A 25,451-nucleotide genomic window follows, 5' to 3' on the forward strand; every position below is an offset into this window, starting at 1 on the left:
AATACTGTAACAGTAACTTTTGCTTCTGAGTATATAACACGCACAACCTGTGATGACGCCATTATATCTGAACAGGACCTGTCACCTTTTGTGCTTACGTGACTTTTCACTATTCTTGATTGTATCGTTCAAAGTTTCTGACAGTTGTGATCCGGGTGTGTGGGCTATCAGATGTTTCACGTCATATTTACCTCAACGTTACGGTTTCCCATAACAATTTAGTATCTGTCGTTGTACACACGTTATGAATGTTGTCGTGGTAACAGGCCGATATACCGATAGCATCAAAACATAGAAACTTCCACACCGCTGTTTACATTAGATGGTAATACGTACCTGACAACTAATTATTGTTAAAACACAATGTAATGAACTTCCAATAAATCTAAACAGAAAAAAATGTAACTTTTATTTTTTTATTACACTGCCTAAAAATCAACATCTAAGCTAGATACTCCAGTGTCTAATTTCTTTAGTGAGTTAGTTTTACGCCACTTTTAGATTCCAACAATATCACGACGATGGAAACCAGAAATGATCTTTACACAATAACAACAACAAAAAAGCAGCATTCAGTCCAGACGTGTCAATCGTCGAACATGTCTGGGATATCATTGCGGGGCGCGTACGTCATCGTCAACAACCTTTAACCTCTCTCCACGAACTTGGCGCTGTCCAGCAGGAAGAGTGGGATGGAATGAATCAAACTGACAGTGGACATTTGATTACGAGTATGCCTCATCGACTCCGGGATTGTCTTGAGAACAGATGCGGATTCACGGGATATCGATATATTTGAGTTTTCATGGTAAATGACGTGATGGACAGTGGGGGCTTTGGCCAAACATCAAAATCTATGGTCATCTGAAAATATGACTAACGCAAAGTCAATGCCAGACGTCCTTGTTACAGTGTTAAACTACTTATTTCATTAAGAGTATAAAACGTCAATAGTTGTGACATCCATATATTGAATATCCCTACTAGTTTTGATAATAAAGTTGTGTTTTTTGGACACGCATTTAATATAAGAGAGTGAGTGAGTTTACTTTTTGCCGCTTTTTGCAATATTCCAGCAATATCACGGCGGAGGGCACCAGAAAATGGGCTTCACGCATTGTACCCATGTTGGGAATCGAACCCAGGTCCTCGGGGTGACGAGCGAACGCTTTAACCGCGAGGCTACCCACCACCCACATTTAATAATAATAGGGGTACGTTTACCCCTTACAGTAAGGTAGCCCCTGGGGATAATATTAGGGGTACGTTTGCCCCTTACGGTAAGGTAGCCCCTGAGGGTAACATTAGGGGTACGTTTACCCCCTTACGGCAAGGTAACCCCCAAGGGGTGAAGAGATGACAAATAACTGCATCGTTGATAAACTCTTTAATTTCCAGTTTCATTTTTAAAACAACATATATTTACTAACATTTGCAGGCGCGCAGTGTAGCGTCAAAGACCTTAGAATTGCCACACACCCCGGTGTAGACCAGCCTCTGATTCACGCACACAGTGTAGGACCCAGAGCCGGGGCGATTTGGGTAGGCGTTGAGGCCGTCAGGGCGGCCCCTGCAGGACGGGTTGTGGATGTAACAGGGCTGCCCGCAGTCCTTTCCCCCAAGACATGCATACCTGGCATAGTCACCTGGGAAAAAACATTATACCAGCCTGTAAATATTCTCGACAATCCGGTGATCAACATCATGAGCACCGATCTACGCAGTTGGGAATTTGGCGTTAAACAAACAACCGTTCATTCTTTTGGGTTCTGGGTAGAGGTTGGAGGCCAGGGCCTAGATTTTCGAAGCTCTCTTAGCGCTAAGGTAGTGGTAAGTGCCATACATTAACATTAAGTTACGGCTATCTTGGCGCCAAGAGAGCTTCGAAAATCTAGACCCAGAATACTTACATTTCCCGAGGGGTTCTGTTCTGTTGCCACACGTGACCATACTGCAGTGCTCACATCGCTGGGTGTCGGGGTTGTACAGTTGTGGGGGTTGACATTCCTGTAGGTTCCTCCCCCAGGTCCGTTTAGCGGCGGGGGCGCTGCAGTTGTAGTACTGGGCACATTTAGTGGGGTGGGCGATCAACGTCTGCGTCGTCGTCAGACAAATGGGGTTCACGTCGTCTTTGGGTGAAATCAGTGCTGATGCTAGAATGAGTTTGAAGTGACAGGTTGATACCAGTTTGTGAGTGAAGACTCTGAAGTCCACTCCACCCTTGTTACCGGCGACACCAAACACCCCCACCCTCATCTACCAAACCCCTCTCCCCCACGAATTCTCTTTACTATAACGTCCTACCTACTTACCCTACGTTAGGGACCGTACATAGTTTATGGCTAGGGGGTGATACTGACTTATATGGAGTAGCAAAATCAATGCCACGCCCACCCCCCTAATTTTAAGCAGAACAGAATGGATGACCCCTTTTCAAATCATCACCACCACTAGCCGTACATTATGAACGTTCCCTTAGCGTATACAAAGAGGTCACTCACTTACCCATTCCACCGACAAAACAAATCTCCCTCTTTTTCCATCCTGACAACGCACATACCAGACTTTACATCACACAAAAATAATGAAATAGCGAGGTCTGCTCACATGACTCCAGGGCGACCATCAGCGCCATCAGCAAGCACAATACCCGACACTCACACATCATGGGGCTGTAGATGGGATCCAAACGTCTACTAGAAAACAATTTAATGCATTACAATGCTGGAGTGGATATCGAAACGAAATTCCAGGTGTTGTATCTTAGACAGATAGATGTTACTCAAAGATGGGTATATTGTCTGAGATCTTAACGTCCACATGAAATGGAATTTAAAAAGTGAGGTCCATTAAGACTCCAACCACTTCCAGTATAATATGAAGGGCGAATTTCCTTATGTCCCATCTCATCCGTCATTATTATCTATTCTAAATATAATAAATGGAAAGTGTACAAATGCCACACACATACAAACACGCGCGCGGGCACGCACGCACGAACCCACATAAAAAAATATATGTACACATTCACACATACATGTAAGACTAAATTATATGTAAGCATTATTTACTAGTATTTGAAATTAGATGGAATATGTACACACACAAACACACACAAGCACATATATATAGCTGATGCTTTTTGCTGTAATGTCAATAAATACAGCCCACTCATTCAGTGACATGTTTTCAATGAGTGGTGTGATTCCATGCACGTTATCTCAGTAACCCATATAGATAGGGAAACCAAATGTGTTTTCAGGACATGAATGTCGTGGAGGAGTTAAAAAACAGGAACCAAATAGTGTTCTTTACTGTTATTGGGGATATTGATGACCAAGTCTTCCTGTTTCGAATCAAACATTTGTTACAATACATACCTTAACTCGATGGCTAAAATGACGTATGACGTATGACGTATAACCATAAAGGCCGGGCGGGAAAACAATGTTCAGCAAGTCCTAAATTGACACACAGAAGCAAGCTAAAAGCTAGCTATAATTTATATCAATAACATTTTATATCAATGACATGATAACGTACCATTGTGATCATGTGTTCATAACCTCACAAAATGGCTCAACAATTTACTTCCCATTGCATGTGTTCGTGACACTTGCCACTTGATATCATCGCTGTTTCCACCATATTCAAAATTAATATATTTTGTCGCTCATTTGGAATTTTGGAAATGTCATGCATGACTGCTCTTGACAAAATGGGTTTATTCCAATTCTATTCTGTTTTCTCACCCTTATCAGTTTTTACATTCTTCCAAAGAAAACATAAAACAAGCTTAACACACTGTGTAAAACATTTGACGGGTTCTCCTCGAATTGTCCACAACCGAGAACAAACACGTCAATTACAGTGAGTGAGTTTTACGCCGCTTTTAGCAATATTCCAGCAATATCACTTCGGGAGGACAGCAGAAATGGGGTTCGCACATCGTACCTATGTGGTGAGTGAGTGAGTTTAGATTTACCCCGCTTTTAGCTGTATTCCAGCAATATCACGGCGGCGTACCCAAGTGGGGAATCGAACCCGAACCCGGCGTGACTCTTTAACCACTTGACTACCCCACCGTCCCCGTCAATTACAAACCTAGCACCAAGTACATGGTGACTGGAAGTACATTGGGAAGAACACGAACAAAGAATTGGTGACTGAGTGAATGAGTTTAGTTTTACGCCGCACTCAGCAATATTCCAGCTATATGGCGGCGGTCTGTAAATAATCGAGTCTGGATCACAATCCACTGATCAACAGCATGATCATCGATCTGCGCAACTGGGAACCGATGACATGTGTCAACCAGTCAACCAAGTCAGCGAGCCTGACCACCCGGTACCGTTAGTCGCCTCTTACAACAAGCATAGTCGCCTTTTGTGGCAATCATGGGTTGCTGAAGACATATTCTATCCTGGATCTTCACTGGTAAAAGAATTGGTGCGGATGTGGACAAATGTAGATACTGTCTTTGATGGTGACACCAGAAATAGACACCATACATTGTTCCCACGTGGGAATCGAACTTGGGTCTTAAGCGTGACGAGAGAAAGCTTAAACCACTAAACTACCCATTCACCCTGTGGGCCGATTGAATTACAAGGGCAGATGAAGGTAAGGGGATCTGACGTTTATGGCGATGTTTCACTCTGTACCAGAAGATGCTTCTGATTATAAAGTTAAATCATCCCAGCATTCCAGCGCTGATTATTTTTGAAAGAGTAAAAAACATCAATGACACTGTTGAGGAGGAGTCGGTCTTAGTTTTCTAAACTCATTTACCCTTTGGTGGGATACAATTGGTCCATCCATTGTTTGCATAAGCTTTATTTTCCTTTCTTCAAAACAACCGATTTTTAATAAGCAACGCACATGCGAAGAGTTGCGTTAAACAAAACTGGCCCCGTTGTTAAACTGGGACACCTGCCATTGAAGACCAGTCGCTGATTGAAACAAACATGGTAGAAAGAAGTGTCCGGTTTATATTTGTCGGCGTGGGCGCCGTCGGCGAAGTTCCTACAGGAGGGGTAGGAGAAGTCACACCCTGGCCCACACTGCCGCGAACAAGGGAACAGGTCATACTCACCTGGAAACAAAATATATCCCATCCAGCTATAGTTGTCAACCTACCAATAATAAGGAGCTTCTCAGAAGTGTTCAAGGCACTTTGATAGGGTTTGAAAACCAATATGAGTTATAGTTTGATATCTTTGACACTAAAATCCTGCCAGTTCTATTGAAAAGTTATGAAGTTTATGGTATTTAAATGTAAAAAATATTGAAAAATACAGTAAGTAGCATATAAATTGTTTCATGATCAAAACTAGTGATATTGTATAAAGTGAATGCGGAAGACGCCACCGTTTCTTTTGTTGGGCATTTCAATAAATATATGAAAGTAAAATATTTAATAGTTTTTTTTGGGCTGAGCTGAAATGTGAAATTAAAGTTGGTCTGGCAACTTTTGTGAAGGGCTGGTAAGTTTTCAGAGTTACCAGTCCTGGTGTCTGGTAGAATTTTCCGTCAAGTTTCCTACACTGCATACATACATACATAAGCAAGCGAGCAAAAGAAAGTATAACACCTAATAATGTCAAACAAACAAATACCAACTTGCATTTTAATACAATGTATACACAAGGCAGACTGGCAGTACAAAGTACAGGCCAAGGTCAGTAGTTAGCAAACTAAGGGTATGAGGACACCCAACTGCATGTAATCTTCCATAGAGATTTGGTAGCCTCCCTGAATGCGAGAGGCTACCCATTAGGCTGACGTCACGAGGGGGAATCCCCCTCCCTCCCATACGTGAAACTAGGTCATAGCTCGCGTCCTTTATAGCGTGGGCCGACGCCATGATAAAAAAACTCAAGTCGTCCGTTTGTGTAATGACACGTGCGTGCGCAAATGCAAACCTATAGAGGGAAATAAACAACGACAATATGCAAGTTCTATACACATTATTTAATATCCCCGTGATGCCGAATGGACATGGGTCGGAGAGCCACCCCAAGCCACCCTTACAATCTATGTTTTATTAACATTTACATTTACAGTCTCTCTACATCGGAAGCTTAAATCCATGAATTCAACTTCTTAGGCCAGTGTAACCATTTCACAAAATATTGTTTGTTATGGCCTTTTCCTCTGGTCTTCAAAACTTCTACCACCTTCCAGGTATCGTTTTCTCTGACATCTACTTTCTGTAATTCGGATTGGTAGAAGGTTCCCTGGATTTCGTCACTACTATAATCCTTGACTCTATACACTGGTAGTCCACCTCTAAAGATTCTCTGATAAATGGTGAAATTTTCCCCAGTCCATTTTTCGTCGTTTTCTCTGCTAAAGATGTTCCTGAGATGACTTTAAAACGAAATGATTTAGTCTTTTTCACAACACCTTTCTTGGGCCAGTACATACGCCACCAAATAGTGGTTTCCTTGTCATTAGTCACTTTAGAGGGTGGCATGGTTCTATGCCATGTCTCATTATAACTGTTGGCAAAAGTCTGTAGTTTATCCGCAAATTCGTAAGACTGCTCAGGGAGACTATATAAGGGGGAGTGGTCACTCCTCGGAAAGCCCCTTAGCGTATGCCTCGGCTCGTCACGTGACCAGTGTAGCCAATATGGCGGCAGCTTGGTTTATAAGATTGAGCCCGGTTTATTTTCAACAGCTGATTTCATTCGCTGAGTGTTGTGACAGCTGAAAACCTACATGTAGAAGATAATCCTCATACCCTTAGTTTGCTAACTACTAAGGTCGGGTAGGCCACGTGTCACGACACCCTGCGAAGACCGACATCTGCGCACTCTCCACCTATATATATACTTGTTTCCTAACTGTGACGTCATCGGCAATGACGGGTTTGAATCATCATGTCAGCAGATAGACTGTGTCCAGACGACTACGTCATCGAGGCATCAGGTTGCGATGGGCACGAAACATTAGGCGTTGGCAACTGAGAGAATGGCAGAGTCTTATTCACCGAAGAAAGACGATTTGCACTATTCAGGTCAGATGGCAGAGCACGGGTGTACTGACGGAGAGGAGGACGGTACGCACCTGTCCACGCCTTTGGTGGAGGTGGAGTCACTGTTTGGGGCGGCATTTGTGGCCAAGAGAAGACGATACTACATATCGTTCATGAAAACATCAATGCTGTTTATTACAGGGATAACATCTTAAGGCCATTAGCCATACCATTCTTCCGTCAACGTCCCCAAGCAATCCTCCTGCAACACGACAACGCAAGACCACATGTCGCACGCCATGTCCATGGTTACCTTTAACAGCAGAACAATCTTAGGAGTATAGAAAAGAAGGGAGACAGGATACTTACACGCATCAAGGGGCTCAAATCTGCTGCCACATTGGACCATGCTGTAGTGCTCACATCTGTGTGTGTCAGGGTTGTACAGTTGTGGGTAGTCACATTCTTGTAGATTCTTTTCAATGCCGGGGTAGTATCTCCTAATGGCGGGAGCGCTGCAGTTGTAGTACCTGGCACAATTAGTGGGGTAGGGTATCAGCGTCTCCGTCGTCGTCTTGCAAATGGGGTTCACGTCGCTTGTTGGGACAATCAGAGCCGATGCTGGAATGAGTGGTTAGGGACAGGATAAATACCAGTTTGTAAATGAAGATTCTGAAATCCACTTCACTCCTTCTTGCCACTGGAACCCTGGTTCTCTCTCAAACTAATTCCTCTCGCCATCACTGCACCGACTCGCACTCACCGCACCCCCTCTCGACCTCACTGCACCCCTCGATACCGCACCCTCTCGACCTCACTGCACCCCCTCAGGCCCCACCGCACCCCTCTCGACATCACCGCACCCCTCTCGACCTCACTGCACCCCTCGATATAACCGCACCCCTCTCGACCTCACTGCACCCCTCTATATAACCGCACCCCTCTCGACCTCACTGCACCCCCCTCGATATAACCGCACCCCCTCTCGACCTCACTGCACCCCTCAGGCCCCACCGCACCCCGCTCGAAATTACTGCACCCCTCTCGACCTCACTGCACCCTACCCCCCCCCCTTCTACATCACTGCACCCCTCTCGAAGTAAGGATGTTTAAAGTTATAGACAATATATTTTTTCGAAACTGTTGTAAATGTGACGGACGGTACCTATCGTAACTTTCACAGAGAATACATTTCAGTGTTGAAAACTGAAAAAGCCGGGTGTTTCCCAATGACGTAACGGAATGTATGATTACGTTGTGAGGGCACATCATTTAGACTCGGGGTGGTTGGGCAGAGTTGTGGTTCATCACGCCGAAGACATGGGTCCGATTCCTCACATAGGTACTTTGTGTGAAGGCAATTTCTGGTGTCCCCCGCCGTGATATTGCTTGAACATTGCTAAAAGCGGCTTAAAACCACCACTCAATCACTGGCGAAGACCCGTCTGCCTGAGAGACTTTCCGAACAATGCTACATCTATGCTTCATGTTGACGTTTTGCTTATGTCAAAAGATCTCTCATCCCTCTCTCCCCCTAAGCTACCAACTACTCCGCACTATTCCACGCTCTCCCACACTCTCCACTCCGCTACTCTTTGACTAAGGGTAGGAGAGTAGTTAAACCATTCCCTCGTCGCATCAAAGTCCCTGGTTTGATTCTCCTCAGCCGCCCTAACGAACCTCATCTAACCTCCCTTACCTCGGTCAAGTACAACGCAGAAAACGACAAAAAACATTATACACACAGCACTCGACACAACACAAACAGACACATAATGTACACAGTAATCCACACCGCATGCGATACAGATAGCAAACGCAATTGAGCACAAAGAACATATAACCAAAAGACACGCACCACAACACACACAGCTCATTGAAAAGCTATGTCTGCTTACATGATTCAAGGGCGATCAGAATCGCCATCGTCAGCGCTTTCAGCAAACAAAACATCCGACACGCAAACATCCCGGTGTTGTAGATGAAATTCAAAGTCCCTGAAATATACATATGCGTGAATAGGTTAGAACTGATCTGGACTTGTATCTCAACTGATCTGAATTGATCTAGATAGTTTGTTTGTTTGTTGTGTAACGCCACACTCAGCAATATTACAGCTGTATGGTGGCAGTCTGTAAACAATCGACTCAGGACCAGACAATCCAGTGATCAACAGCATGAAAATCGATCTGCGCAATTGGAATGCGATTACACGTGTCAACCAAGTCAGCGAGCCCGACCACCCAATCCCGTTAGATGCCTCTCCGAAAAGCATGGGCTACTGAAAACCCCGATCTTCTCTATGATCTTCTCTATGATCTTCTATATGGCCTATTCTATGGTCTACTCTGTCTGCTCTTCTCGACGGCCTTCTCTATGATCTTCTCTATGATCTTCTCTCTGGTCTTCTCTATGGTCTCCTCTATGGTCTTCTCTATGATCTTCTCTATGGTCTTCTCTCTGCTCTTCTCTACGGCCTTCTCTATGCCTTCTCTATGATCTTCTCTATGGCCTTTTCTATGGTCTACTCTGTCTGCTCTTCTCGACGGCCATCTCTATGGTCTCCTCTGTGATCTACCGCTCCTGACAAAGATCAGCTGTATACATTGTACATACCTTTCAGAACCGAAGCCAACAAGGTGAACAGATACGTAGTAAGTATATTTATTGTGGCATGTCTGACTTACATGCCCCTAATGTATTGGCGGATTTAGATTTAATAGAAGTATCAGGCATATTTCCTCCCTCAGACACTTTCAATACAAACGTTTTTCGTTCATATTAAAAACCCCGATTTATTCTTAGAAAATAATCAAAGGCATACCTCCCAAATGTATTTTCGATAAAACAATATACACCAATAAAGATACGAATGTATATAGAACGAATGTAGTCTCACCTTAAGTGCTTTAAGTGCCACTGGGTGGGTGCTTGAGGGAGCACGAAGAATATACAGTTTCTCTAATGAAAATCTGTACAATATGGAATGACTGGTGCTCAATCCAGCTGCTTTGATGGGATATTTGTCAATCTTCAATACCGGATATAAATATCTTTGGAATGGGAAATGAGCATGTGGTTATCTTATCAGATATATTTTTTCATACATAAGCCCGTTTTAACCTGACGTAAAGGTTCCATTGTACATATACGCAGTTTAACACATGTATGCCAGCACTCTCACGCACACACGCACGTGCACGGAACTTCCTATGCATACACTTTGTATACACACATATTATACGTTTACCAATCATGTTCAAGATCTTATGTCCCTTTCTTTGCACTCCTCCCTCGTAACAAATAGAGAACTGTGTCAAAATTTTAAGGATAGTTTGTTAAACAACTTTTATATTTTTAGGACATAAATTCTGCAAACAAATCACAGAGTTGGTCTGATGTTTTGATTATGATCAGCGTTTCATTGAGTATTACATGTTTATTAGTTTTCGAGTTAGATTGCAATTCATCGGTCCGCTTTTGAGCCAAACGGACTATAGTGGGAACGACTACAATAAAAGGTTTGTAGGGCAGCCGACTTTCGATAACAGTTCGCTAGGACAAAAGGGGTTTCTTGCAGCTCTGTGTCCTGCTTTAAGTTTGTGTGATCTACCAATGACTACATCATGGGGTGACTTAAAACATTCATGGTTTTCAGTTGTTGTCATCAATTATCAACCTCCTTAGTAAAACTCTGGAATTCTGTTTACAGCCAATGATCAACACCAAGTATAAACTCACATATGAATAAGTTGTCTTGCACATAGCTGGAACATGCATGGCTTGTGTTTGTGCGGGTAGGTACGTGGGTGTTTGTGTGGGAGGTGCTTTTGGTAGTTATGAGATACGCTTCGCGCTTCTTGGACGATGAATACGCAGTTCCCGAACCACAGCCTTTATCACGTCTGTAAATAATCGGGTCTGGACCGGACAATCCAGTGATTAACAGCATCAGCATTGATCTACGCAAATGGTAACCGATGACATGTGGCAACCAAGTCAGCGAGCCTGACCACCCGATCCCGTTAATCGCCTCTTACGACAAGCATGGGTTACTGAAGATCAATTCTAACCCGGATCTTCACGGGCAGTAACTGACAATTCACAACCTCTTAATGATTTAAATGGAAGTGTATCTTTGAAAAATGAGCATGTGGTTATCTCAAGAGCAGATATGGTTTTTCATATACAAGGATTATAATTAACTCTCAATATATTGCAGAGCGCCTGTTGTACCTGCACCAATGAACACAACTGATTGGTTGTTATTTAACGCCGCACTCAGCAATATTCCAGTTATATGGTGGCGGTCTGTAAATAATCGAGACCAGACAATCGATTATCGTTGGGATACGATGACATGCGTCAATCAAGTCAGCAACCCTGAGCACCCGACCCCGTTAGTCCCAGGCGAAGGGATACAGGCATTAGTGGCTATCGCGGGTAAAGGTTTTGACCCAATCGTCGTGAAGTGTGTCTACGTCATGGTTGTCAACAACTCTTCACAGACAAGTTGGGGCGGTGGGGTAACCTGATGGTTAAAGCGTTCGCTCGTAACGCCGAAGACCCGGTTTCGATTCCCCAAATGGGTGCAATTGTGAAGGCCATTTCTGGTGCCCCCCGCCGTGATATTGCAGGATTATTGCTAAAAGCGGCGTAAAACCATACCCACTCACTCACTCACAGACAAGTTAAATGTCAGTATATATTTTAACATGTACTCAAATAGTCAAAACATCATAGCAATATCGTCTATGGAATGGATAGTGGCATGTGAGTATCATATTTCGAATCAACCTTTGTTAAAATAGATATCATAACGAATACCAAACTTTGACTCATCTATGGCTAAACTGGTATAACCATTTTCTTGTGTTTTTTGTCAACAATTGACTTGCCATTGCATGTGTTCGTGACATGTGCCACTTGATCACCGCTATCTGATGCTGATTCATAAACATCTTGTTTGTCACTCATTTTGAAATTTTGTAATGTTCAAATGTCATGCGTGACCACCATCGTTTGGATGATGTCTGCTCTGGACAAATGGATATATTCCAATTTTGCCTCCTCCTTTTCAGTTTCTGCATTCTTCCTTGTTATGGATTAAGGTGAGGTGAGTAAAATATTTCGTTCATATGACGACGTACATGAGTGTGAATGTGTGAATGTGTATGTGCGGCTGCTTGTACTAGCTGGTTTTATAGTGCTAGCCCACTGAGATACCACGCCGCAGTGAAGCATGAATACCCCACTCAGACACATTATACTGACTCCGAGCCGATCAGTCCTTGTTGTACCCATAAATGCCGAGCGCCAGGCAGGGACCAACAAGTACCATATTTCAACGTCTTTTGGTATGACGCGATCGGGGATCGAACCCGCGACGTTCCGCTCTCCGGGCGGACGCTCTAACCACTACACCACGGAGGCGGTCTTATGGATCAAGAGTGAGTGTGTGAGTATGCTTTTCACGACCAAAACAATAGATGCGGACAAATGTGTTGAAGTTAAAGTCCTTGTTGTGGATTAAGAGTGAATTTAGTTTTGCGCCGCATTTCGCAATATTCCCGCAATATCATGGCGGGGACACCAGGAATGGGCTTCATCTGGGAAATCCAACCCGAATCACTGGGCTATCAAATTTCTTATAAAAATAAATGACCCATGTGGTGCAATGACAATAAATATCAGATTAAATATCTGTAAATGTTGGACATGTGTTTGTTGTATATTCTCAATCACCTTGATGAGGGGACCTTCTGAGGGAGCATCACTGGCAAATATTTTTGAGACGGTCCCTGCTACTAAACAAACATGGTGGGGATTAACGGTTTGCCAGCTACATGCTACTTGCAAATTTCGTTCAATTCGAACAACAACTGCTTGGTTCCTTTTCTTCGCCCAATCTAAAACACTTTCTCGGGTTCAAATCCAAACATTCATTCACAAGATTACCAATGAAATACTGTAACAATAACTTTTGCTTCTGAGTATATAACACGCACAACCTGTGATGACGCCATTATATCTGAACAGGACCTGTCACCTTTTGTGCTTACGTGACTTTTCACTATTCTTGATTGTATGGTTCAGTTTCTGTCAGTTGTGATCCAGGTGTGTGGGCTATCAGATGTTTCACGTCATATTTACCTCAACGTTACGGTTTCCCAAAACAACTGATTAGTATCTGTCGTTGTACACACGTTATGAATGTTGTCGTAGTAACAGGCCGATATACCGATAGCATCAAAACATAGAAACTTCCACACCGCTGTTTACATTAGATAGTAATACGTACCTGACAACTAATTTTTGTTAAAACACAATGTAATGAACTTCCAATAAATCTAAACAGAAAAAATGTAACTTTTAATTTTTTATTACACTGCCTAAAAATATACATCTAAGCTAGATATTCCAGTGTCTAATTTCTTTAGTGAGTTAGGTTTACGCCACTTTTAGATTCCAACAATATCACGACGATGGACACCAGAAATGATCGTTACACAATAACAACAACAAAAAACAGCATTCAGTCCAGACGTGTCAAGCGTCGAACATGTCTGGGATATCATTGCGTGACGCGTACGTCATCGTCAACAACCTTTAACCTCTCTCCACGAACTTGGCGCTGTCCAGCAGGAAGAGTGGGATGGAATGAATCAAACTGACAGTGGACATTTGATTACGAGTATGCCTCATCGACTCCGGGATTGTCTTGAGAATAGATGCGGATTCACGGGATATCGATATATTTGATTTTCATGGTAAATGACGTGAAGGACAGTGGGCGCTTTGGATAAACATCAAAATCTATGGTCATCTGAAAATATGACTAACACAAATTAAATGTCAGATGTCTTTGTTACAGTGTTAAACTACTTATCTCATTAAGAGTATAATACATCAATAGTTGTGACATCTATATATTAAATATCACCTACTATTTTTGATTATATAGTTGTGTTTTTGGACACGCATTTAATATTAGTGAGTGAGTGAGTTTATTTTTTTGCTGCTTTTTGCAATATTGCAGCAATATCACGGCGGAGGGTACCAGCAAATGGGCTTCACACATTGTACCCATGTTGGGAATCGAACCCGGGTCTTCGGCGTGACGAGCGAACGCTTTAACCGCCAGGTTAATCCACCGCTCCGCATTTAATATTGAGGATACGTTTGCCCCATAAAGGCAAGGTAACCCCCAGGGGTAATATTAGGGATACGTTTACCCCTTACGGTAAGATAGCCCCTAGGGGTAACATTAGGGATACGTTTACCCCTTACGGAAAGGTAACCCCTGAGGGTAATATACGGGGTACGTTTATCCCATACGGAAAGGTAACCCCCAGGGGTGAATAGATGACCAATAACTGCATCGTTTATAAACTCTTTAATTTCCAGTGTGATTTTTAAAACAACATATATTTACTAACATTTGCAGGAGCGCAGTGTAGCGTCAAAGATTTTAGAATCGCCACACACCCCGGTGTAGACCAGCCTCTGATTCACGCAAACAGTGTAGGATCCAGAGCCGGGGCGATTTGGGTAGGCGTTGAGGCCGTTGGGGCGGCCCCTGCAGGAGGGTGTGTGGATGTAACAGGGCGGCCCGCAGTCCTTTCCCCCAAGACATGCATACCTGGCATAGTCACCTGGAAAAAACAACATAATACCAGCCTGTAAATATTCTCGACAATTCGGTGATCAACATCATGAGCATCGATCTACACGCAGTTGGGAATTTGGCGTTAAACAAACAACTGTTCATTCTTTTGGGTTCTGGTTGGAGGCCAGGGCCTAGATTTTCGAAGCTCTCTTAGCGCTAACATAGTGGTAAGTGCCATACATTAACATTAAGTTACGACTATCTTAGCGCTAAGAGAGCTTCGAAAATCTAGGCCCAGGATACTTACATTTCCCCAGGGGTTCTGTTCTGTTGCCACACGTGACCATACTGTAGTGCTCACATTGCTGGGTGTCGGGGTTGTACAGTTGTGGGGGTTGACATTCCTGTAGGTTCTTCTCCCAGGTCCGTTTAGCGGCGGGGGAGCTGCAGTTGTAGTACTGGGCACATTTAGTGGGGTGAGCGATCAGCGTCTGCGTCGTCGTCAGACAAATGGGGTTCACGTCGTCTTTGGGTGAAATCAGTGCTGATGCTAGAATGAGTTTGAAGTGACAGGTTAATACCAGTTTGTGAGTGAAGACTCTGAAGTCCACTCCACCCTTGTTACCGGCGACACCAAACACCCCCCACCCTCATCTACCAAACCCCTCTCCCCCACGCTGCTCATAACACCCCTCTTTCCACCCACCCCCATTTACCAACCCGTTCTTATTTCCAGAGGGAGCGGTGGGGTAGCCTTGTGGTTATAGTGCTAATCAGCTGAGAGGTATCAATTCTCTTTACTATAACGTCTAACCTACTTACCTTACGTTAGGGACCGTACATAGTTTATGGCTAGAGGTGATACTGACTTTTATGGAGTAGCAAAATCAATGCCACCCCCACCCCACCCCTAATTTTAAGCATAATCTTTTAATATCCTCATGTCCACAATTTGCTGACCCTCTTCCCCAAGTACATGTGAACAAAATTGAAGACCCCCTACCTCTCCAGAACAGAATGGATGACCCCTTTTCAAATCATCACCACCACTAGCCGTACATTATGAACGTTCCCTTAGCGTATACAAAGCGGTCACTCACTTACCCATTCCACCGACAAAACAAATCTCCCTCTTTTTCCATCCACACAACGCACATAACAGACTTTACATCACACAAAAATAATTAAATAGCGAGGTCTGCTCACATGACTCCAGGGCGACCATCAGCGCCATCAGCAAGCACAATACCCGACATTCACACATCATGGGGCTGCAGATGGGATCCAAACGTCTACTAGAAAACAATGTAATGCATTACAATGCTGGAGTGGATATCGAAACGAAATTCCAGGTGTTGTATCTTAGACAGCTAGATGCTCCTCAAAGATGGGTATATTGTCTGAGATCTTAACGTCCACATGAAATGGATTTTAAAAAGCAAGGTCCATTAAGACTCCAACCACTTCCAGTATAATATAAAGGGCGAATTTCCTTCTGTCCCATCTCATCCGTCATTATTATCTATTCTAAATATAATAAATGGAAAGTGTACAAATGCCACACACATACACACACGCGCGCGTTCGCGCACGCACGCACGAACTCAGATACAAAAAATATATGTACACATTCACACATACATGTAAGACTATATTATATATCAGCATTATTTACTAGTATTTGAAATTAGATGGAATATGTACACACACAAACACACACAAGTACATATATATATTACATAGATATACATATATATATGCATACATATGAGCATTATCTATACGAAAATTAGATGGAACGTGTACCCACACAGATAGACAGACAGACACACAGACACACAGACAGATAGATAGATATTTATGTACAACACATATCATTCAAAGGTCAGATTTATAGGTGAGCATATATTAAGAACGAAGTTTAAATGGCGAAAATATAAGTATGCATCAAATATAATTCTTCTGACATGCATTAGCTGAATATTATTCCACTTCCTTCTAATTATTGTATGCAGTCTGGTACATATAACGAAATAACGTTTACCTTCACAACTCTGAATCTGCTACAGGACAGGTGCTGGTGGTAGTTATGAGATCCGCACCTCGCTTAATGGACGAAGAGAAAAATACGCCGTTCCCACAGCCGTTATCAGACAGGGCAGAACATGGAAGAATTGTTACACAGTAATGTTTTCTTCACTCGCCGTCACGTAATTTAACCGACGATTCACAAGCTCTTGAAGATTTTAATGATAGGATGTATACACGAGAAACGACCATGTGGTTATCTAAGGAGCAGATATGGTTTTTCATTTGCAAGGATATTTTAACTCTCCATGTGGTGTAGAGCTCCCTTCACCAATGAACACAAACACGGGCACCGAGACAGGCTAGCATCAGTTGCACAGTCTTTATCTATCTCAGGTACGGGTTAAGGTGTTGCCCCAGATGTCGTGAAGTGTGTCTACGTCATGGTTGTCAACAGCTCTTCACAGACAAGTTAAATGGCAGTGTATAGTTTGACAAGCTTGCTCACACTAACATATAACACAAACATCACCAATTACAGTCGCAGTAATTCTGTCTGTATTTCAGAATAACCAGTTACACCACTCTATTTTATTATCTCCCGCCACGAAGTTGGAGGGGGTTATTGGTTTCAGCTCCGTCCATCCGTCCGTCCCTCCCTCCCTCCCAGATGCTGGGGACAGATTTTCTCAAAAACCGTTAAAGGTAGGGAAACCAAATGTGGAATGTATTTTCAGGACATAAATCCTTGATTAAATCCGAAAACGGAAACCGTTTTACGCTTCTTTACAGATTTAGGACCCTTGTCATGAATGAATGAATGAATGAATGAATGAATGAATGAATGTGCTTTATTTCCTTCATTAAGACGGAGAGTACATATATGAAAACATCTTAGGATATAATATTAAATATATTTACATATTCAAACATAGTCTCTGGCATAGCCTCTGACATAATCTCAGCTTCACAGATACAGCAGGGCTTTGAGGTTCCAGGAGCTGATGCTTTTTGCTGTAATGTCAATAAATACAGCCCACTCATTCAGTGACATGTTTTCAATGAGTGGTGTGATTCCATGCACGTTATCTCAGTAACCCATATAGATAGGGAAACCAAATGTGTTTTCAGGACATGAATGTCGTGGAGGAGTTAAAAAAAAGGAACCAAATAGTGTTCTTTACTGTTATTGGGGATATTGATGACCAAGTCTTCTTGTTTCGAATCAAACATTTGTTACAATACATACCTTAACTCGATGGCTAAAATGACGTATGACGTATGACGTATGACTTATGACGTATAATCATAAAGGCCGGGCGGGAAAACAATGTTCAGCAAGTCCTAAATTGACACACAGAAGCAAGCTACAAGCTAGCTATAATTTATATCAATAACATTTTATATCAATAACATGATAACGTACCATTGTGATCATGTGTTCATAAGCTCACAAAATGGCTCTGAAAATGCATTTCTGCAGAGGTTTCTAGCAGAATGACGTATGACGTATGACGTATGACGTATGACCATATTTTCGCTTGTATCGTCAACAATTGACTTGCGATTGCATGTGTTCGTGACATGTGCCACTTGATATCATCGCTGTTTCCACCATATTCAAAATTAATATCTTTTGTCGCTCATTTGAAATTTTGGAAATGTCATGCATGACTACTCTAGACAAAATGTGTTTATTCCAATTCTATTCTGTTTTCTCATCCTTATCAGTTTTTACATTCTTCCAAAGAAACATAAAACAAGCTTAACACACTGTGTAAAACATTTGACGGGTTCTCCTCGAATTGTCCACAACCGAGAACAAACACGTCAATTACAGTGAGTGAGTTTAGTTTGACGCCGCTTTTAGCAATATTCCAGCAAAATCACTTCGGGAGGACAGCAGAAATGGGCTTCACACATCGTACCCATGTGGTGAGTGAGTGAGTTTAGATTTACGCCCCTTTTAGCTGTATTCCAACAATATCACGGCGGCGTACCCAAGAGGGGAATCGAACCCGAACCCGGCGTGCCTCTTTAACCACTTGACTACCCCACCGTCCCTGTCAATTACTAACCTAGCACCAAGTACATGGTTACTGGAAGTACATTGGGAAGAACACGAACAAAGAATTGGTGACTGAGTGAATGAGTTTAGTTTTACGCCGCACTCAGCAATATTCCAGCTATATGGCGGCGGTCTGTAAATAATCGAGTCTGGATCAGACAATCCAGTCATCAACAGCATGATCACCGATCTGCGCAATTGGGAACCGATGACATGTGTCAACCAAGTCAGCGAGCCTGACCACCCGGTCCCGTTAGTCGCCTCTTACGACAAGCATAGTCGCCTTTTGTGGCAAGCATGGGTTGCTGAAGACATATTCTATCCCGGATCTTCACGGGTAAAAGAATTGGTGCGGATGTGGACAAATGTAGATACTGTCTTTGATTGTGACACCAGAAATAGGCGCCATACATTGTTCCCACGTGGGAATCGAACTTGGGTCTTAAGCGTGACGCGGGGGAAAGCTTAAACCACTAAACTACCCCTTCGCCCTGTGGGCCGAGTGAATTACAAGGGCAGATGAAAGTAAGGGGATCTGACGTTTGTGGCGATGTTTCACTCTGTCCCCAGAAGATGCTTCTGATTATGAAGTTAAATCATCCCAGCATTCCAGCGCTGATTATTTTTGAAAGAGTAAAAGACATCAATGACACTGTTCAGGCGGTTTTAGTTTTCTAAACTCATTAACCCTTTGGTGGGATACAATTGGTCCATCCATTGTTTGCATAAGCTTTATTTTCCTTTCTTCAAAACAACCGATTTTTAATAAGTAACGCACATGCGAAGAGTTGCGTTAAACAAAACTGGCCCCGTTGTTGGATCGGGGCACCTGCCATTGAAGACCAGTCGGTGATTGAAACAAACATGGTAGTAAGGACTGTCCGTTTTATATTTGTCGGCGTGGGCGCCGTCGGAGAAGTTCCTACAGGAGGGGTAGTAGAAGTCACACTCTGGCCCACACTCATGCACACAAGGGAACAGGTCATACTCACCTGGAAACAAAATATATCCCATATCCATCCACCAATAATATGAAGCTTCTCAGGAGTGTTCAAGGCACTTTGATAGGGTTTGAAAAGCAATATGAGTTATAGTTTGATATCTTTGACACTAAAATCCTGCCAGTCCATTGAAAAGATTTGAAGTTTATGGTATTTAAATGTAAAAAATATTGAAAAATACAGTTAGTAGCATATGAATTGTTTCATGATCAAAACTAGTGATATTGTATAAAGTGAATGCGGAAGACCCCACCGTTTCTTTTGTTGGGCATTTCAATAAATATATGAAAGCAAAAATATTTAATAGGGGTATTTTTTCTGAGCTGAAATGTGAAATTAAAGTTGGTCTGGCAACTTTTGTAAAGGGCTGGTAAGTTTTCAGAGTTACCAGTTACCAGGGAAATAAACAACGACAATATGCAAGTTCTATACACATTATTTAATTTTCAAAATTTCACCATTTATCAGAGAATCTTTAGAGGTGGACTACCAGTGTATAGAGTCAAGGATTATAGTAGTGACGAAATCCAGGGCACCTTCTACCAATCCGAATTACAGAAAGTAGATGTCAGAGAAAACGATACCTGGAAGGTGGTAGAAGTTTTGAAGACCAGAGGAAAAGGCCATAACAAACAATATTTTGTGAAATGGTTACACTGGCCTAAGAAGTTTAATTCATGGATTTAAGCTTCCGATGTATAGAGACTGTAAACGTAAATGTTAATAAAACATAGATTGTAAGGGTGGCTTGGGGTGGCTCTCCGACCCATGTCCATTCGGCATGCACGGGGATATTAAATAATGTGTATAGAACTTGCATATTGTCGTTGTTTATTTCCCTCTATAGATTTGCATTTGCGCACGCACGTGTCATTACACAAACGGACGACTTGACTTTTTTCATCATGGCGTCGGCCCACGCTATAAAGGACGCGAGCTATGACCTAGTTTCACGCATGGGCGGGAGGGGGATTCCCCCTCGTGACGTCAGCCTAATGGGTAGCCTCTCGCATTCAGGGAGGCTACCAAATCTCTATGGAAGATTACATGCAGTTGGGTGTCCTCATACCCTTAGTTTACTAACTACTAAGGTCGGGTAGGCCACGTGTCACGACACCCTGCGAAGACCGACATCTGCGCACTCTCCACCTATATATATATACTTTTTCCTAACTGTGACGTCATCGGCAATGACGGGTTTGAATCATCATGTCAGCAGATGGACTGTGTCCAGACGACTACGTCATCGAGGCATCAGATGTCAGCGACCTCTACGTGGCATCAAGTTGACTCCTCAACATCGTCTCAACAGGTTGCGATGGGCAAGAAACGTTAGGCGTTGGCAACTGAGAGAATGGCAGAGTCTTATTCACCGAAGAAAGTCGATTTGCACTATTCAGATCAGATGGCAGAGCACGGGTGTACTGACGGAGAGGGGGGCGGTACGCACCTGTCCGCGCCTATGGTGGAGGTTGAGTCACTGTTTGGGGCGGCATTTGTGGCCAGGAGAAGACGATACTACATATCGTTCATGAAAACATCAATGCTGTTTATTACATGGATAACATCTTAAGGCCATTAGCCATACCATTCTTCCGTCAACGTCCCCAAAGCAATCCTCCTGCAACACGACAACGCAAGACCACATGTCGCACGCCATGTCCATGACTACCTTCAACAGCAGAACAATCTTAGGAGTATAGAAAAGAAGGGAGACAGGATACTTACATGCATCAAAGGGCTCAAATCTGTTGCCACATTGGACCATGCTGTAGTGCTCACATCTGTGTGTGTCAGCGTTGTACAGTTGTGGGTAGCGACATTCTCGTAGATTCTTTTCAATGCCGGAGTAGTAGGGCAATATGGCGGGAGCGCTGCAGTTGTAGTACCTGGCACAATTAGTGGGGTAGGGTATCAGCGTCTCCGTTGTCGTCTTGCAAATGGGGTTCACGTCGCTTGTTGGGGCAATCAGAGCCGATGCTGGAATGAGTGGTTAGGGACAGGATAAATACCAGTTTGTAAATGAAGATTCTGAAATCCACTTCACTACTTCTTGCCACTGGAACCCTGGAACTCTCTCAAACTAATTCCTCTCGCCATCACTGCACCCTCTCGCACTCACCGCACCCCTCTCGCCATCACTACACCCTCTCGACATCACTGCACCCCTCTCGCCATCACTGCACCCTCTCGCACTCACCGCACCCCTCTCGACCTCACTGCACCCTCTCGCACTCACCGCACCCCTCTCGACCTCACTGCACCCCCGTCGATATAACCGCACCCCTCTAGACATCACTGCACCCTTTTGCAGTCACCGCACCCCTCTCGACCTCACTGCACCCCCCTCGATATAACCGCACCCCTCTCGACCTCACTGCACCCCTACCCCACCCCCCTCTACATCACTGCACCCCTCTCGAAGTAAGGATGCTGAACGTTATCGACAAGATATTTTTTCGAAACTGTAAATGTGACGGACGGTACCTATCGTAACTTTCACAGAGAATACATTTCAGTGTTGAAAACTGAAAAAGCCGGGTGTTTCCCAATGACGTAACGGAATTTATGATTACGTTGTGTGGGCACATCATTTAGACTCGGGGTGGTTGGGTAGCCTTGTGGTTCGTCACGCCGAAGACACGGGTCCGATTCCCCACATAGGTACTTTGTGTGAAGGCAATTTCTGGTGTCCCCCGCCGTGATATTGCTTGAACATTGCTAAAAGCGGCTTAAAACCACCACTCACTCACTGGCGAAGACCCGTCTGCCTGAGAGACTTTCCGAACAATGCTACATCTATGCTTCATGTTGACGTTTTGCTTATGTTAAAAGATCTCTCATCCCTCTCCCCCCCTAAGCTACCCACTACTCCACACTATTCCACGCCCTCCCACACTCTCCACTCCGCTACTCTTTGACTAAGGGTAGCAGAGTAGTTAAACCATTCCCTCGTCGCATCAAAGTCCCTGGTTTGATTCTCCACAGCCGCCCTAACGAACCTCATCTAACCTCCCTTACCTCGGTCAAGTACAACGCAGAAAACGACACAAATATTATACACACAGCACTCGACACAACAAACAGAACACAAACAGACACATAATGTACACAGTAATCCACACCGCATGCGATACAGATAGCAAACGCAATTGAGCACAAAGAACATATACTAGTAACCAAAAGACACGGACCACAGCACACACAGCTCATTGAAAAGCTATGTCTACTTACATGATTCAAGGGCGATCAGAATCGCCATCGTCAGCACTGTCAGCAAGCAAAACATCCGACACGCAAACATCCCGGTGTTGTAGATTAAATTCAAAGTCCCTGAAATATACATATGCGTGAATAGGTTAGAACTGATCTGGACTTGTATCTCAACTGATCTGAACCCATCTGAACCCATCTGAACCCATCTGAATTGATCTAGACAGTTTGTTTGTTTGTTGCTTAACGCCACACTCAGCAATATTACAGCTGTATGGTGGCAGTCTGTAAATAATCGAGTCAGGACCAGACTATCCAGTGATCAACAGCATGAAAATCGATCTACGCAATTGGAATGCGATTACACGTGTCAACCAAGTCAGCGAGCCTGACCATCCAATCCCGTTAGATGCCTCTCCGAAAAGCATGGGCTACTGAAAACCCCGATCTTCACTGGGTCCGAAACAAACTGGTGTTAGTATCCCGGTATTTGAATGCAGACATATTGTATGACATGCAAACGGATTATTAGGATGGATTTCTCTCTGGTCTTCTCTATGGTCTTCTCGATGGCCTTTCCTATGGTCTACTCTGTCTGCTCTTCTCGACGGCCTTCTCTGTGATCTCCTCTGTGATCTACCGCTCCCGACAAAGATCAGCTGTATACATTGTACATTCCTTTCAGAACCGAAGCCAACAAGGTGAACAGACACGTAGTAAGTATATTTATTGTGGCATGTCTGACTTACATGCCCCTAATGTATTGGCGGATTTAGATTTAATAGAAGTATCAGGCATATTTCCTCCCTCAGACACTTTCAATACAAACGTTTTTCGTTCATATTAAAAACCCCGATTTATCCTTAGAAAATAATCAAAGGCATACCTCCCAAATGTATTTTCCATAAAACAATATACACCAATAAAGATACGAATGTATATAGAACGAATGTAGTCTCACCTTAAGTGCTTTAAGTGCCACTGGGTGGGGGCTTGAGGGAGCACGAAGAATATACAGTTTCTCTAATGAAAATCTGTACAATATGGAATGACTGGTGCACAATCCAACTGCCTTGCTGGGATATTTGTCAGTCTTCAATACCTGATTTAAATATCTTTGGAATGGGAAATGTGCATGTGGTTATCTTAACAGATATTTTCTTTAATGCATAAGCCCGTTTTAACTGGCAGACCCTGTAAGACAACAGTAAAAGAGGATAGAACATTGTCGAGACATGGGACTCGAGCACATCGTTAAGGCTACAGTTCTTACCAGGAAGGGCCATTTCTTACATGATACTCAGGAATCGAATGAAAACAGCAGGATACAGGACCAGAAGAACCATCAAGAGCATAAAACTGTCTCCAGCTTACAAAACAGCACGACTTGTCTGGTTGCAATTAACCTGTTCACTGGAACATTGTATCATGGCGGAGGGTTCACGTTTCCAAAAAGTGTCGCTTCATATTGCATATTGTGGATGGTCGTACAAAGGAGACAAAGGAACACAGTGTCCAGGAGAAGGTTCCCTTTGGATGAGAGTCAATTTTAGGATGGGGATGCATTTTCTTGGGTTGCAAGTGTTGAATTCACTAAAGTCTTTATTCTCTGTATTTCACATAGTACAACGCTAAACATACTGTCCAGCTAGCTGGCCCAAGTTCACCCATGCGCTCAGTCAATTACCCAGAAAACCCACTTCCGTGCGCAGATCTTTGCTCAATGTCACTTCCGTGCGCAGAGGGGCACCACCAACCTAGCAGACGATATATTATCTGAACATACAATATATTTTCTTTCTTTGTTTTCTCTTACAGGTAAACATTAATGTCAGTATCAAATGAGTTGAAACATCTTTTGGGATTGTTTAAATTCTATTTGAAAAGAATATGTACACAAGCAAAATTACCCTCATTACCTTCCGTGGTAACCGTGATGGGCCTCGCTATCAACGGGATATCCTTGAGAGGGTTGTAGTCCCACATTTTGATAACCATCCTCTAGCCACTAGACCCGTCTTTATGGATGACGATGCCAGGCCTCGCAGAGCACGTGTTGTCAAACAGTTCTTGCAACAGAATGTTGTTGAGACCACCCCCATGGTCAGCCATGAGTCTAGATCTCAATCCTATCTCTGGGACATTCTAGGTCGTTGTGTTCGATAGAGAGACTCGTCATAGACCCGTAGTGACTGCCGAACAGTTATCGCCAATATTTCAGTATCACACGTGCGCAGTTCATGTCAATTACAATTCCCGTATTTTGTCCTCACGGTATTTGACAACAATAAAGGACAGCAAAAGAAATTTCTTCACGGTAAGTAACAAAAGAGAAAAAATTAAGATAAAATTATGAACCCTATTAAATTTTGTGATCTTAGTTGGGGGATATCCCACGATCTATATAATAGCAAGTTCAAGTTCACAAATCATTGATTATTTCATTCCTATCAATCTTCTGTAAAAGAAATACTCAAATAGCCACACAATCAATTATTCGAGGTTACTGTATGATATAAATTTATATTATTTCACGAATGGCATGACAATT

The 25,451-nt window shown here is 43.2% G+C and overlaps 3 protein-coding genes across 9 annotated transcripts in view; all 3 read right to left on the reverse strand.

Annotated features, from left to right (window-relative positions):
- Nucleotides 1–1,372: 1,372 nt before the first annotated feature.
- The window catches only part of LOC124264427, a 31,166-nt gene continuing 7,087 nt past the window's right edge, over nucleotides 1,373–25,451 (reverse strand). The window contains exons 1-5 of one of the 7 annotated variants that reach the window (XM_046699170.1): nucleotides 16,644–17,244; nucleotides 13,589–13,595; nucleotides 2,608–2,693; nucleotides 1,911–2,153; nucleotides 1,373–1,646 (exon numbers count right to left, since the gene is read on the reverse strand). In XM_046699170.1, the coding sequence (XP_046555126.1) occupies nucleotides 1,426–1,646; nucleotides 1,911–2,153; nucleotides 2,608–2,668 (525 nt within the window). In that variant the 5' untranslated portion in view covers nucleotides 2,669–2,693; nucleotides 13,589–13,595; nucleotides 16,644–17,244 and the 3' untranslated portion in view covers nucleotides 1,373–1,425. Of the gene's footprint in view, nucleotides 1,647–1,910; nucleotides 2,154–2,607; nucleotides 2,697–13,588; nucleotides 13,596–14,362; nucleotides 14,637–14,897; nucleotides 15,141–15,796; nucleotides 15,886–16,634; nucleotides 17,246–25,451 lie in introns of those variants that run through there. The other 6 variants (XM_046699173.1, XM_046699171.1, XM_046699172.1 and 3 more) reach the window with 6 other exon arrangements.
- On the reverse strand, nucleotides 4,821–10,027 carry LOC124264424. Its single transcript, XM_046699165.1, has 4 exons — nucleotides 9,881–10,027; nucleotides 8,880–8,978; nucleotides 7,351–7,602; nucleotides 4,821–5,095 (listed from the first exon to the last, which is right to left on the reverse strand). Exons 2-4 carry the CDS (start codon nucleotides 8,947–8,949, stop codon nucleotides 4,866–4,868), a joined length of 552 nt encoding a protein of 183 aa, XP_046555121.1. The 5' UTR covers nucleotides 8,950–8,978; nucleotides 9,881–10,027; the 3' UTR covers nucleotides 4,821–4,865.
- Nucleotides 19,404–23,974, reverse strand: LOC124264425. Its single transcript, XM_046699166.1, has 4 exons — nucleotides 23,862–23,974; nucleotides 22,922–23,020; nucleotides 21,416–21,667; nucleotides 19,404–19,678 (listed from the first exon to the last, which is right to left on the reverse strand). Exons 2-4 carry the CDS (start codon nucleotides 22,989–22,991, stop codon nucleotides 19,449–19,451), a joined length of 552 nt encoding a protein of 183 aa, XP_046555122.1. The 5' UTR covers nucleotides 22,992–23,020; nucleotides 23,862–23,974; the 3' UTR covers nucleotides 19,404–19,448.

This window comes from Haliotis rubra, unplaced genomic scaffold (genome assembly GCF_003918875.1).
Source record: "Haliotis rubra isolate DU_JTF1 unplaced genomic scaffold, ASM391887v1 Scf923, whole genome shotgun sequence".
In the NCBI taxonomy this organism is placed as follows: domain Eukaryota; kingdom Metazoa; phylum Mollusca; class Gastropoda; order Lepetellida; family Haliotidae; genus Haliotis; species Haliotis rubra.